The 15,761-nt window shown below is 41.5% G+C and overlaps 1 protein-coding gene across 1 annotated transcript in view; it reads left to right on the top strand.

The window, feature by feature from the left end:
* The window catches only part of RELN (reelin), a 430,874-nt gene extending 415,244 nt beyond the window's left edge, over positions 1-15,630 (top strand). The window contains exons 63-64 of the mRNA XM_026648676.2: positions 6-104; positions 14,518-15,630. Of these exons, the coding sequence (XP_026504461.1) occupies positions 6-104; positions 14,518-14,614 (196 nt within the window). The 3' untranslated portion in view covers positions 14,615-15,630. The remainder of the gene's footprint in view (positions 1-5; positions 105-14,517) is intronic.
* The last annotated feature ends 131 nt before the right edge of the window (positions 15,631-15,761 follow it).

Below are 15,761 nucleotides of genomic sequence, written 5' to 3'. Positions count from 1 at the left end.
CATAGGGAGGCACGAATGAAAGGAGTCTTACTGCGCTGGTGGCAGCCCCGTCACAATGGAACAGGTCATGATCAGTGGGCTTTGGACCATGTAGAAGTCGTCCTGTGAGTATCAGATTCACCTCATAACATCTCCATCTCAAAAAGCATGGCATGAATGTTAAACTCAGTAAGAAATGTTCTCTGAAAATCATTCTTTGCTTATGTTCTCCACTGACTGCAAAGGTCAGCATTTAAGGCAACCAGGAAATAAAGTTACGGACTAGGGGAGCATATTGTGCATCATGGAGAAATGCAGAAGGGAAAGCATGGACTTTAGCATCTTTAAATATTGGTGTATTCATATAAATCATCAAGGTCTTTGAAATATTTTATGATGTGATATCTGAAAAGATGTGTGTGTTCAGCAACTATGCTGCCATATAAAGTTGATTTACATCCTTTCAAAGATACAAAATAGTCTATTGTATTGCTCTTTGTACAGAGTAATGTTGTTGAATCAGGCTCTGAAAAATTGCATTAGCAACTAATGCCGTATTCATTTCCTTTTTTTAGTAAGAGGGATACTGTTCAGAAACAGGGTTCACTATATCAGGGTCCTATGATCCGAGCTCTATATTCATCCCCCATCAAGATTTTACCAAGTAAAGTGTCTTCACCATATTGATTTCCCCATTAATAAAATGGGTCTCACTCTCAATATTAACCCGTTTTTACTGTATTACATCACAGAGAGATTATCTGCTTTTTCTTTAACAATTTAGTTCCAGTAGAGCTGAAATGCTAGTGCCTTGACGGGCTGGGACTCATCGCTGACAGTGGTTGGCAGAGAGAAGCGCGTCTTCCCGATAGATAGGTTCAAATGTTCATTTTTATTGAAATAACTTTAAAAAATCAGCATAGAAATTAGATTTGGATAACATCCAGATTTAGTAATTATAAAAATGAGGTTTCTGTCTTTAAATTCAAACTAGTAGAGGCACCACAAGTATTGTTTTGTAACAGTAGCAAATTGGATTACTTGATCTCTAGTTAGCCCTGTTCTGCTTTCCACTGAGGCGCACCAGCTTGCATGGCATTCATATCAACCCCAAACAAAAGCCATACTGGCCCCAACACTAATTAGCTGTATGCGCTCCACTGCTTTTACACACCTTGCTGGGCTCTGCCTTCATAACATTAACCTTAAGTTTGAAGGAACAGAGGGATGGACTTGGTTCTTGGCATCTCCCAATAACTAAGGATGTAAACACCCAAGGCTAATTATTTAGGGCAGTGTTTGAGCTGAGGAAAGGTACAGATGCTTATGCAACATTCCCACTTCTCTCTGCTTTAAGGTGTGGTTTTTTTTTTTAAGTTGAAAAAAAGGAGAAAAGCAGTTGAGAAAAAAATTTAAGCAATCTAAACATTGATTATACTGAAATTGAGTATAATTAGGAAAAATGAGAGAGAATTTGGAAGAAGAAAATTTAGGCTGAATACCAGGAGAACCTCTCTGACAATGTGATCTATCATGCTATAGGAGAGACACCCAAGAAAAGTAGTGGAAGCCCCATCACTTGAGATACTTTAAAACTAGACTGGAGAAAGCAATAGAAAATATACTGTAGGAATAGTATATCTGCTTTGTCCAGAAGTGGAATTAGATATGCAGACCATTCCCCCATTGCTCCTGTTGAGGACTTTTTGAGGGCTCTCTCTGAGTTTTGGGCAAAGCCAGAACAGAGAGAACAACCTTTGCTCCCTGCATTGGATATTGGATATAGGTTTTCAGGTGAGCTCCTATATGCCTGTCAGAATTTAGCTCACAATCTCTCAAGGTAGACAGACCATTACAAATAAACTGTTTACTTCCACAGCAGATATTGGTACATACAGAGCTATGTATGTTAGTAAAAGGCCAGATGTAGAATCAAAAACTCTGCTAATCACAATACTGTAAGATATGCTGCTCTCAGGAATTTAAAAATGATACACAATGGCACATATGGCAGGTACTAATTAGTAGTTAATTAGTTCTGACCTCTTTGTATCTCTCTGTACCTGCACTGGTTAGAACTGTAGTTAATCTGAATATTCTCTATATTACATAATAATAATTTCTTTTAAATAACATTCACCTATAGCACAAACTCAGAACACTCAAAATCCCAACTCTTGCTTAGACACTGCCAAGGGGGGGCAATAACATGCAATGGATACAAATTACAGGATTAGGTGCTGGGAGACCTGGGTTGTCTTCCTAGCTCTGCTGGTACCTCATTGTGTCATCTTGGGCTGGTCACTTTACCTCTCTGCACCTCAGTTCCCCCGTTTTCAAAATGAGGATAATGATACATAACCACTTTTGTAAAGTGCTTCGAGAAGTATAGATGAAAATCTCTATATAAATGTTAATTATTACTATTAATGCTGGATGGTCTTACATCCACACATTAAGCATCACAATTCGTATTATGAATACAGTTTATCTTTAATGCTCCTTGATTCTCTAGACATATACTGTTTGTAATATCTGAGTTTCCTTGGGATTTTCAATAACTGAGAGAAAAAGAGAGAGGATAAGGAAGAAAATGGGTCCTGGAAGCATAGGAAAGTTGATATGCTGGGTCAGATTCACAGCCCCAGAACATGGTGGTGTAAGTTATTTGTCAATAAATCAGCGTAAGCAAGCATTAATTGGGGTAGCATATGCCAAGGAGGTAGAGGGGCAGAGCTGTACCAACCAACAGGTGCAATTTTATGCTGTATTTTATTTCTGAAAGGGTTAAATAAAATATTTTAATTAAAAGTAATAGAGGAGCAGCTTTACCCTAAACCTTCGTCCACTTCTCCATAGACTGCTTGTCCTGCTACAGCCCTGCCTTTCCATCTCAACTTGTCACTTACACCACCATCTATGTCATCTCGTAATTTGGCTTTACAAACTAAATTCTGCACACAAAAATACCCCATGCCAGGGGCATCCACTGGAGCTAAGTTGTCAGGAAACCACAGGGAGTGGTAGAGTTGCGTCCTGTATTGATCCATGGATTATGGGCACAGAATCGCTGCCCACTCTGCAAGGGAACAAAACCTACCTCCACAATGGATTGATCCAAGGAAAAAGCCAAGAGGCAATCTTCTCATAATTTCCCACCCCACCCCAGTCCCCTTACTAGTGTTTTCTGGGAGGGTATTATGTGAGTATTAGTCAGCAAATAACTAATGATTCATATGTAGGGTGACCATATGTTCCAGAAAACCAGGAATATCCCTGTTTTCAGGGCCTCTCTGTTGGTCCCTGTCTGTTTAATAAAATTTGAGTTTTGTCCCATTTTTGTAACCCCTGCAGATTGGCCACCTGAAAGAGACACCAGTTAGCTGAGCTGGTGACAGTTTTCACAGGCCAGCTGAGTGCACCTCAAGGACTAGCCTTGGCCAGGCCTGTCATATATTGACAACCTGTCCTGCTCCCGAGGAGACCTCCCAGGGAGTCCCCTCTTGCTCAAGTTCTCAAACTACCCCTCCTCAACACATAGAGCCAGCGGCACAGTGTGGTGAAGGAGAGGGAGAGGCATTGCATGGCTGAGGCACAAATCAAGGAGTAGGCACAAATCAAGGAGTGGACACACTCTTTTTTCTCACCATTCTGTGTACACCTCCCTGCCCTGCACCAAAATCATCCCCTCCCCTGCCTTCTTTTGCTCTACCCCCGGGAGACAGACGTTCTGATTTTTCATTTTAAAAATCTAGTCATCCGTGTTGTCAATGTGTATTGAGGAGCTCCCACATACTTCTCAAACGTCCCAGGGGAAGATGGTATAAACACTATATACACCATCTGATTATAAACCTTACTATTCCAGCCATAATATTAAACCATACTATGATCATACTTTGTATTCCTTTTTCTCTGGCAGGGGATTGAGGGCTGCAAATTAAAGACCAGCTCCTCATCTCCCAGTCCAACCCCTTTGTTCTGCCATGGCACAAAGGGGCTGGAAAGCCACCCAGGGGCAGGTGGGGATTTCTCTTGCATAGGGAACTCTCTTGCTGGTGTAGAGCAGGCTATTCAAACTATATGCACCATATTCCTTGTCCAGAACAGGAGGCATGTTGGGGAATTGAGACCATGACCAGAGCACCTTGAACTCTGGCAGTCCTGTGCTAGCAGAATGGCCACAGCCACAGGAGGGCCATTGTAGCCGGTGTGGGTTAGAGCTTGATGTCAGGAACAGAAACAGTATTTAGCTTTCCACAGGACTAGGGGAGCACAAAGGAAGGATTAAGTAATCTCTGACTCCTGCCCCATGTTCTGCACTGGATGTGACTCAGTGAGACCTGAGTATCTGGATTTTAAGTTATTAAATTCAAATTGTTTTAAAGCTATAAAAGTATCTTAGTACGCAACTTAATCCTTAGGCTGCTGAGGATGACAATACTTCTTCTCTTGTCGTATGCAATGCAGTCATAGCCATGTTGGCCCCAGAATATTACAGAGACAAGGTGGGTGAGGTAATGTCTTTTATTGGACCAGCTTTCGAGCCATGCAAAGCTCTTCTTCAGGTCTTTCAGGTCAGCTTGTCTCTCTTGCAAACAGAAGTTGCTCCAATAAAAGATATTACCTCATCCATCTCGTTCTCTAAACTTCTCAGCATTCTGTACTGAGATGCCCCCTTCTTACCACAACTCCCCATGTCTCCTCTCTCTAACTCTCCCTTGCTTTCACTACTTTTCCCCCCTAAGCATGCAGACAGCCAGATTCTCCCAGCCCACCTCTAATCACTGCCAGTTGGCCTACATGCACTGAACAACTGTAGGTTCCATGCCAGCTTCTCCTCACCCCCAGCATCTGCTGCTGGTATGCACTCCCTGTCCCCTGAAGATTCCCACCTTCAAGACGAGTGAGGGACATAGAGAGCAGGCTGGGAGTAGTGGTACCCTCCAGGGATGTTGTGGTCAGTAGGGACTCATTGGAAGCAAGAGTGCTGGTCTGATTCTGCTTTCCAGCAATTTACAAATGTTCCCTATTCCCTCCTACAGTGCCCTCTAGTGGCCACTTAATCCCTTAGAAATAAAGCAGTTTCTAGAGTTACATTTATGAATATTTTTATACTTACATGACCTTAAAATGTCTATGTTGATGCTTTGGCTCTTCTCATCCCTCCAAATATTTAAAATTAATTTTCTCCTGAGACTCCATGCCAATTTAGCGTCCAGAACATAGTTTATAGCTGAGTTATAAAGAGGATTATTATATATTGTTCATTCTGATTGACTCCTGATTCTGATAACACAAACATACCACTAGCCTGTGACCAGCAGGCACTGTATGGGCTACATTTCCAGAAGCTTAGCCTCTCCTTTTTGGAGGCAATTTTTTTTTTCTTCTCCCAAGATAGTTTGCACAAACAAATATGCCAATATTTAGAACGGCAGTTAATTTGCACATGCAAAACCTATGTGTGCAATAAGGAAGGCTGGAAACAAGGGCCTATCTGTAACACTTCTTTGAATCATTCAATTAATATAACAGAAATATTCCTAATCCTGTAATGCAGCTGCAAATAGTGCTCAGAGTGAATATAGAAGCTATTATGAATATAGTATATATTGGTATGGTCTTGCCAGCTAACCATTTGTCAAACTATTTTAATAGTGGTGGACCTATAAAGTGGGGGTGAAACTGCTATCAAGTCATCTTGTCCCTTTAAACCGAGTTTGCTTTTGATTCATTTGTTAATACAGCATACTTGCTCTCTGCACTTTTGAAGAAAGTTTTGGGCAGATTCCTTACATGATCAATGAATGTGGCCCTTCTTAGGATAAAAAAGTAATTCTCCCTCATCTCCCATCCCCCGCCTTCCACTCCTACAAGAAGAATGCTTATTCTGTGCCCAAGTACCTCTACCCTAAAAACGGCCTGCGTCCAGCTCTGCATTGCATTTGCACTTCAGTTTTTCTCTACATATAATTCACAGTCTGTCTGCTGCACAATAAAACCACACGCCTTTTTTTGCATGTGCTTCTTGAAAAGCCATTTCTTTGTAAACAGGGTGGGCCCTTAATAACTTATAAAGAAATAGTGAGCTCTGATCAAATGCATTCAGAACTGAAGGGGAATAAACTGCAAACTAAGGGTCTGATCCTTCAATCTTTAAGCACCCAAAACTCCCAGTGACATCCTTGGGAATTGTAGTTGTGCAAGAAATGTAGGATATGGCCCCATTCTTGTATGTGTGTGTGTGTGTGTGTGTGTGTAACTTTGCAATAATAAACAGAGAAATAATCCCTCCATAAACCATCACTTCATGCTATTCATTGTCGAGATAATCTTACATTTTTGGCACAAATGATTTGTTGAGGATTTTGTGTTGCATTTGTTGCAAAGAATTTTTATGCATTTTTGCAATATTCAAATACAAATTATATCTTCTAGCCGTAACAAAACATATTCAAGTGGGAAAACATTTTCATTTGATTCATTTCTTTAGCAGAAAGCAACGCTTTGAAACATTTCACTGAAGATTATTAAAAATATTTGTAATAAAGAAAAGGAACAATTAAAATGTTAGGGCATTATCTTTGTATTCACAAGATTTATGCCAAATTTAGTATGGTGCAGACTGTGCTTTTAAGACTGTCTTTTACTATGTTTCTAAAAAAAATTGCATGATGAATTTTTATAGAAAATATAAATGTTGATTTTAAAAATCAGAAAATAATTTGTTCAATTTTTATTTTCAAAAGAGATGAAAAGTCCTATATTGCCTCTAAACCTCATCAGGCTTTTATGACTAGTCACAGTGCTGCATGCATTGAAAGGCATTTTCTAATTTGTGTTGTATTTCATTATTTGCTGTCACTGGTTTTACACTAGAGTAAGGTAAGTACTTTCCCTGAATTAATATCAAATATATGTTGGTAGTACAGCTACGGTACTTTTAAAGACTCTAACCCTGTATTTCATCAATGATGATATTTTGTGGGAAAGGGATCGGCCTCATTTGTACTCTCAAAGAAGTGAGCATGCATTGCTGTCTCATAAAGGCCCAAACCCTGCAGCTGTTCCTCACAGACTGATTCTGCGGGGTTCTCAGTGCCCTGAGGAGTTAAAGTTTGCAGGATATGTTCAGCACCTCACTCAAGCAAACTTTCAATTAAGACAGTGGGCGTTGTAACTAAGGATTGAGAGCCCTGCTCATGGTAGTTGCTGGGCCCCACCTGAGAGTTCCTGAGTGCTCCCAACAATCCTTGAAGTAGGTCAGAACTGAGGATGCTCAACAACTTGCAGGATCTGGCTCTTGGACCTGATGTAAAATTCCCACTATTTTCAGTAAATTAAAATTACAGAATTAAGGCCAAAATTATCTACTGTGTGTCCGTAAACATGTACAATAAATATATGCAGTGATGCATATGCATGTAACTAAAACAAGCAATAAGTATTTATTTGGGTGGGTTTTTTGCTTATTATAACATCATCACTTTGTACGGCCATAGTTATGCAGCTAGGCATTTCTAATCACCATAGTAGCTAGAGACATAGGTTTTAATACTGATCCTATTGGAGTTTTGCCATTGACTTCAGCGGGGCCAGGGTTTTGCCTGGAGTCTGTCACCATTCTTAGCGGGTTTGTAACTCAGCTCCATGCTAAACTCTGTTATATTTATTTATCAGACCATGTTGCCTTTCATTTTTTCAAAGGCTTGATTTAGGTTAAAGTTTGGTTTGGCACCCAGAAGCCTTTGTTTCTGATGTGCCATGTCAGTTAAAAATATAAATAACAAATAAAAATAATTCATGGTCTTAGAATAGGTACATATTATTTACCAAATGTTCTTATTCGCTTGGCCATGTTTGATTTAAAACCAAAAAAAGCAGGATAATAGTCCAATATGTACTTTAAGAAATTTATATTTTAAAAAATCTTGTTAAATTGCTGAGGCTTAAAAGGCACATACAGAGTAACTCCTCATAAATTGCTGTATTGTTCATGCTTACTGAGCATCCCCAACATGGCTCTTCATTATACTAGATCTGCCTGATCTGCTCTCGTTTACAGTGGTGTGACTCCAGTGACTTCGTTGGAATTACTTAGAATTTACTAGTGTAAGTGAGAGCAGTATTGCAGCCCCATTTTTTTTTTAAAATACAAGCAGATTTCCCTAAAAAGGTGGCAGATTGGATTGTGCAATAATTGCTTCCTAGGTTTTGTTACTATTCATTCTGTCAAATGATCCACAGATAACTAGTCTTTGGGAGATTTTTTTTTCATCTGTACTCTTCATCCAATGATCTGGTAAGTGCACCGAAGATGCACCAAAGGATCAGTGCATGCTGATGAACCTTGGAAAGTTTATTGTGCACTGTCACTGAAATTGTAATGGTGTCTAAGTTCCCTTTGCAGTTGAAATGATTCCATTCAGATCCCATAATATTTGAGGTAGGGATTGTTTCTCCCCATATATCTTTGAAGTGCCTCGCACATTGTGGTACTGTTACAATATAAATAATAACAACAGCATTTCTATATAGTCTTAATGACAAATCTGTTTATTTCTAAAAAATAGAAATAAAGTTCGTACTGCTATATAAAACATTAAAGGGCTTCTTTACAGACACTAAATCCAATAAATGCAGAATTACCTTTTCTGCAATGGCTTTATGATATAGCTATTAAGGTGATCTTATAAAGTACTATTGGACTTTGTTCTCTTATCAGTGTATGATGTTAATTTCATTATAGTTAATAAAATTATATGCATATACCTCCACCCCAGCCCACAGATAGCAGAATATACTCTGATATGCTGCACTAAAGGTCAGATCCAACTTCTATGAAGGCAATGAGAATTTTTCCATTGACTTCACTGGGCATTGAATCAACCCTTCAAGCCCTAACCAACTCCTACCAAAGTCAGTGGGAAGACTACCACAGACTTCAGTGGGAGTGAGATTGGGTCCTATCAGCACAACTGAAGGACTGAGCATTAGCTTAATTGTTGTTTTGTGGGTTTTGTTTTGTTTTGTTTTCATACCTTTTTTTTTTCTTGTACTGCACAGTTTTGATTTAACATAGTAAAACATGTGAACTCTTTCCTTGGGGCACACAACAAATACATTTCACCACCTTGTAAAATACCACTAATAGATTGAACTTAAGTCAAAGACTAAGCAGGTGCTTCTGGCCTATAACTCACGTGATCATCTTTTCTAAATTTCTTCATTTATTTCCTTAAAATGTCTGCAGCATAATTATTGTTGCTTAAGTCTTGCTAGTGTCATTACATTTAAGGTGGTAAGCAGTGTTGGACAGAGATGATAGTGTATTAATAAGAATTGTTAAAGAACATTTTGAGCTATTTGTTCTTCTTAAAAACATATTTGATTTGCCTTAGATTATAAGGTGGCAGGAAAATAAAGGTGCACAGGAAACATTAGCTTTGCTAATCACTGTCAGTCTCACACAAAGCTATAATAAATTATTGTAGTGCAGAACTTCCCTTTCTGGGTAAAAGCCAGGTGACATCAAGCTCAAATGTTAAACAAAAACCACCTCTTAAATGAAAGATGCTCTGGCATAATGGCTTCTGTAACAATGCAAGAGTTTGTATTGTATCCATTCCCACCAGAAGCTGCATGGCTTGAAAAACTGGGCGGGCAGGGTAATAGCATCAATTATTGTAGTGTACTGTAGTCTAGTAAATTAAGTTCTCAGTTAGTTGTTGGAAAGGGGATAATTTTGAAGTCAATTTTCTACAGGTGGTTTCTTTATACAACAGCAAAAGCTATTCTTGCCTATGGAGGTTCATGCTTATTTTGAGAAACGTGTATTTAATCTTTTTCCTTAGGGGTCATATTCACTAAAAATAAGCTTATGCACTTGGAAGGGAGAGGGTAATTGATTGCAAGCTGAGCATTTACTTTTCATTCACAATGAAAATTCACCACCCTGCCCTAGCTCCCCAAATAGAGAGTTAATTGTGACACCTGCTGCCAGTTTTTTGTTTCATGCATCACCTTTATAACAAAACTTAGGACTTGCTGAACTCCCTGGGTTGTGGACCTCCAGCAACAGAGGTCCACAGTCCACCTGAAGCAGAGGTAGATAGACCAAGCTGCCGCTTGGTCCCCACTGAATTAAGTTCACCACTGGGGGACCAAAACCAACCCCCACTACCTCCAAAGCAGGGTGATCAGCCCTGGAGGGGCAGAGCCAAACCAGCCAGAAGCTGCATGGACTCCACCAGAACGTATTGCTGTCTTTCCATGGAATCACCCCAGGGAATTATGGTGGTATTCCTTGGACTGAATCTCCCTCACTCTGGTGCAGTCAGTGTTCCCCTCATGGATGCATAGGGCTGAAAATTGCACCCCACCCCTTGCATCCACAAGGGTGAATCTGACCTTGAGACTTGATCTTTATAGGCCTGATCCTGCATCCATTGAAACCAGAAAAGATAGGATCAGGTCCTATGACAGTTCATCTTGTGGTGGGTAGCAGTTGTTCTGCTGAATCACTGAGTTTTCTCACGCTGGCAACCATCAGTATTGTTGGTTGCACATAGGATCTGATTGTGGATGTTGGACTAAGATGGCTTCCAGCTTAGCCTTGAGGGAATATTAATATTTTTTGCAAATAGTGTCCAGAAGGGATAGTGCAGCGGCCTTAAGCATCAGGATTATAATACTTGGGCTTCCTAGAACAGTGTCAAAGCCTGATATAGTCAACACTGCCCTTTATTATTCTGAGATAAATTCGTTCTGTGCAGTTTCTTGTGTGGGACCTCTCTGATGAGACTTTACAGATTAGGCCCTTGCTGCAAAGTATGGACATTAAATTCCCCATGCACCTTCTTTTCATTTTTAAAAGCAGGGGTTTGACCCCAGGTTCTGACCAATGTATCTGTCCCCTCTCCTCCCAGTGTTGTGCCATAGTGGTTGCCACGCTCCCCACCCAGAACCAGTTGCTTTCAAGTGATGTGTGTATATGGATAGTGAAGTGGTTTGTGATCAATAGGCATGAAAGGCGCTGTAGTAATATCAGATAGTCGCATTCTGTGCTACATGTATTTTTTCATTCTCATAACTCTGGATGGATTTTGCTTGTAACTTTAAATGAGACTTGTATTCACCAGTGTGCTAATGAGAATTACAAGCAAACAAAGTTAAACCAAATGGAGCTGTTCAGAGTTCCACTTCACCAGCATAGATGGTAGAGCTTAGAATTGCCATGTAGCCTCAAAAGTGAGTCTCTTCAGGGTTATGTGCAAGTTTGCATTTAGGAGCAGAACTGTATTGAATCGTCATGAAAGTTATAAGCTTCTTCTCCAGAGCCTGTGGCATTCCCACCAGTTAGGAATTAAGCTGCCCGGAGAAACATGGAGAGACATCTCTGGTGCAAGTGCATTTAATCAGTGGCGCCACACCAGGAATATATTGGCTTGGTTTTATAACTTTTGGCCAGATGAAGATATTACAAGGCACACTGTTCAGAAACCAGCCTCTCGGCAGGAAACACTGAAGAGACCTCTCTTTTTTCCCAGTTCATTCTTTCCAGACTGGTAGCTCTGAAAGTGGCCTCTCCTGACACCCAACCTAAGTGAGGGCTTGAACATAGGGGAAAAGGCTTCTTCGGCAAATATTAGCTGTTTATATGTATTACAACTGTTTCAATGTAGATTATTTTAACTATGTTTATATTTAAATACAGCTCAGCCTTTTTATGGAATTTATACATAATATGCACCAAAATTCTTGCACCATCTTCTGGCCGTTCTATATGCTAGGACTGGTGTAGCCAAAGGGCCAAAAATAGCAACAGCCATGTCCCTCTCCCTTAAAGGAAGTTGAAGGCTAGATGGTGGTGCTAGTCTCTAGTGATTAGATACAACAGCCTCCACCCATTCAGTTGTAGTGTATATTAGGCCCCCATAGGGTGACCAGACAGCACATGTGAAAAATCGGGACAGGGGGTGGAGGGTAATAGGAGCCTATATAAGAAAAATACCCAAAAATCGGGACTGTCCCTATAAAATCAGGACATCTGGTCACCCTAGGCCCCCAAATACTCCTATCGTATTCAGCCAGTAAGGAAATTTACTTTTCATGGTACTTTCCACAATTTTCCATTTGTTTCCCTTGTGCTCTGGGATTTCCCTTTGTTTTGTTTTATTAGGGTGACCAGATGTCCCAATTTTATAGGGACAGTCCCGATTTTTGGGTCTTTTTCTTATATAGCCTCCTATTACCTCCCACCCCATGTCCCGATTTTTCACATTTGCTGTCTGGTCACCCTATGGTTTATTAAGACTTACCGTCTTCAAAGAAAGAGCCCTATTTGGAAATGGAAAAGTGTCTTGATTTCTCATTTAAAATCGGGTCACTCTATTACATGTGTTTCTTTGATCTTCTTCTAAAGATTTTTGGGTTGTTGGGGTTTTTTAAGAAAACTTCACTTAGTCAAAGTCATTTAGTTCAAAGGTTTGCTGCTTAGCAAATCTTAAAGTTTGGGAGGTGGAGCAGTGTTTTTATTTTATTCTCAAAAGGAAGTGGCTACTCATCAGACCCTGTAAGGGATCCCACTCTGGATTCCATGTGCTTTAAGCTCTAGAGTCTGAACAGAGTTCAGGCACTGCCCCGGCTTGAGGTCTCTGGGCACACTCTTGGGGTGCAAATCCTCTGTTTAGCATCCCACCCTGAGAGCTTAGACCCGTAGTCCAACTGCCTAGCCTCTGGGACTAGTGCTAACCCCCAGGGCCGGCTCCAGGCACCAGCCTACCAAGCATGTGCTTGGGGCGGCACCTGGAGGGGGGCGGCGCTCAGGGTTGGGGTTTTTTTGTTTTTTGTTTTAAACATACTGGGGCTGTTGGGGCGCCCGGCGACGCTCCGGCCCGAGAGCGGGGCTGCGACTGGGCTCGCCGACCTCCCCGCGGCGCTTCGGCCGCCGGGGAGAGCAGAGCCGCAGCGGGCTCGCCGCCCTCCCCCGGCGCTCCAGCCGGTCAGGGAGAGCGGGGCCCTGGCCGGGCTCGCCGCCCTCCCCCCGGCGCTCCGGCCGGGCGGGGAGAGCGGGGCTGCGGCGGGCTCGCTGCCCTCCCCCGGTGCTCCGGCCGGCCGGGGAGAGCGGGGCCGCAGCCAGGCTCTCCGCCCTCCTCCCGGCGCTCCAGCCGGTCGGGGAGAGCGGGGCCCCTGCCGGGCTCAGCGCTCTCCACTGCTGCGCTCCCCGCCGGGGGGCGGGGGGCGGCGGGCGGCGGGAGGCTTTTTTGCCTGGGGCGGCAAAAAAGCCAGAGCCGGCCCTGCTAACCCCTCACTCTCCCGTAGTTTAACACACCCTTTCCCAGCACACCAGCCAGGTACGCACTCTGGGGTCACAGGGTTAACGCTTTAAGGGCATATAATAGGTCTCTCTCTCTCTCACACACACACACACACACACACACACACACTGCAGAGCAGAGCATTCTTTGGGTTGGGGTCAGAATCCTCTGTGGGTTTTCCCAGGGTCCTTCTTCTGCATTCATGGATTGTCTTCTCAACCATGGAGCGCCTATCTTTCCCTCCCCAGGTCAGTTTGCTTTGATTTTGGTTGGTCCTGCAGCTAAACTGGGCCCTGTTTGCTATGAAAATCGCTTGTCTTTTCCCCCTTGCCTGCTCAAAACTTCTTGTGTGGTTCTCACGTATGAGCCCTTTTCAAAACCCTGCTTTGTCATCTCTGTCCCTTTATTCTGGCTGAGGATTTTCCACTCTCTCCCCTTCACCATCCTCCTGCAGAGAGGTAGGATAAAATTGATTCTTCTAGGCTTCAGCTAAACCATTGTCCCATGGTACTTTCGCTCGAATAAGTAGTTGTGGCATTCTAATGACCCCCCCATTGTGCCTGGTGAGGGAGGGATGTGACACACCCCTTGTCAGCAAGGGTGGAACCACATTCATATAGAGGTATTCAATGATACAGAAATTTTCATAACAACAACTGAGTAACATTGGCCTGAATTCACAAGTTCTACAAACAGACTCCCCAAATCGTCACAATAGCAAAGCCAGACGTTAGGGAGGTGGAGCGGTATTTTTCTGCTGCACTCAAGAGGAAAGGGGTTAACAGCATCTCTCCCATGTAGGAATCTGTAAATGAGAGAGACAAGGATTTTTGGAGTATAAATCAGGCTTGGAGAAATGCCCTATGTTGGGAGGGGATAGGGTGCATACAGCTTGAGTGAATCTGGCCCTAAGCCCCCATCAGTGATAATTAATTTAAACTCTTGCTCTAGTTCTGAAATACTGAATTGTAAACAAAATCAAAGTGGGCCCGAGTCTCAACTGCCTTGCACCTTGTACAGTCATTGTCACTGTTCGAACATGCTATCAGACGCGAATGGTAGTATTTTGCATCACTTTGCAGAGGCAGAAAAGACTGTGCAAGGCACAAGAGGGTGGAGAATCTGGCCCCCCAGCTTACGTGTCAGAAGGTAATTTCAAAATGGATGCAAAGAGATTGACATTCTTTTCCTCCTCCCTACCCTTTGATTTTAACAGCACTCGCAAACAAAATTACATGATGAATTTTTCACGGCAACATGGGCTCAGGCATTTCTACAACAGAAGACGAAGGTCACTTAGACGATACCCATGAAGAAACGAGAAATTTATATTTTCCTCCCAACATGTGATGTGTTGCTTTCCATTCTTTAAATCTTAGCACTGCATCTGGTATCAGGACTTTTCTGCAACTGGCTTGGTGAATAACGAAAAGCCTTTCTCAAGACAGAGTGTACACCACTTTTTCGCACTGTGAACTAATGAGAAGTGACTTATTTTCTCATAGGTAAATGTTTTAATGTTGACGTGTCTGTGAAAATTGTGATCTGTTGTAATATCAGTTACAGTGGCAGTATGGGAAGTAAGCAACTAATCTGTTTAACAGGAAAAAAGTTTAAGCACAAAGACTTTTTCAGATTTTATGTTTAAAAAACTACATATTAAGTACAGTATTTAACATTCTTTGTCACATAGCTATTTAAATGCACTTGTATTTCAGCTCTGTATCATATTTTATATGATTAAGTTATCGTTGTCTTCTTTGTATTCTCTTCTACAACATGACACATTGGCACTGTATTTACTTGTTATGTTGTTGTAATATTTTGCTGCTGATTTTTGGGCTATTTACACTCTGATAACATGCATAAAGCAAATTGCAATACCTACTCAAGAAGATAATTGCAAAAGTAGTTGTAAAGACGTTGATCTCCTTCAGTCTTACTCTTTGATATGTCTGTTGGCTAGCATTGTTTTGTGGATAACAAGAATGCTTGACATTTAAACTTTTTTACTAAGCAGCTGTGGATAAAACCCCAAACAGAAGTTCCCATTTCCTTGTCTAAAGGTAAAACAGTTCTCTGAGACTGATTTACTTACAATAACTGCCATTTGATGTCTGTAGTAATGGAGTGATTTGTAAAGTGAACGTTTCATCGTGTTCTATTTGGTGTTTGTTTCTATTGCGGGTCATGTTTGTATCTTCTGATAAAGTTGTACCTACACCAGCAACATTACAATGCCCCTATAGCCCTAAGCTGTCTATTATCATAAATAAAATGTTTCACTATATGGTGAACCAAGCTAAAGATCCATGCTTCAATAAAGTAAAGTTGATAAACAAGTTTGTTATTAGATTTTTCAGGCCATTGTGTCCTAAATAAAATTATTTGGTAAGGGATTTGGTTTGCTCACTCAGATTCTAACAATAGCACACAGATGAACACTGTTTAATATTTTTA

Source organism: Terrapene carolina, unplaced genomic scaffold (assembly GCF_002925995.2).
Source record: "Terrapene carolina triunguis isolate 2854851 unplaced genomic scaffold, T_m_triunguis-2.0 Scaffold68, whole genome shotgun sequence".
Classification (NCBI taxonomy): Eukaryota; Metazoa; Chordata; order Testudines; family Emydidae; genus Terrapene; species Terrapene triunguis.
Note: the sequence above shows the minus strand (reverse complement) of the source record. Positions and strands in the feature narration are given on the sequence as shown.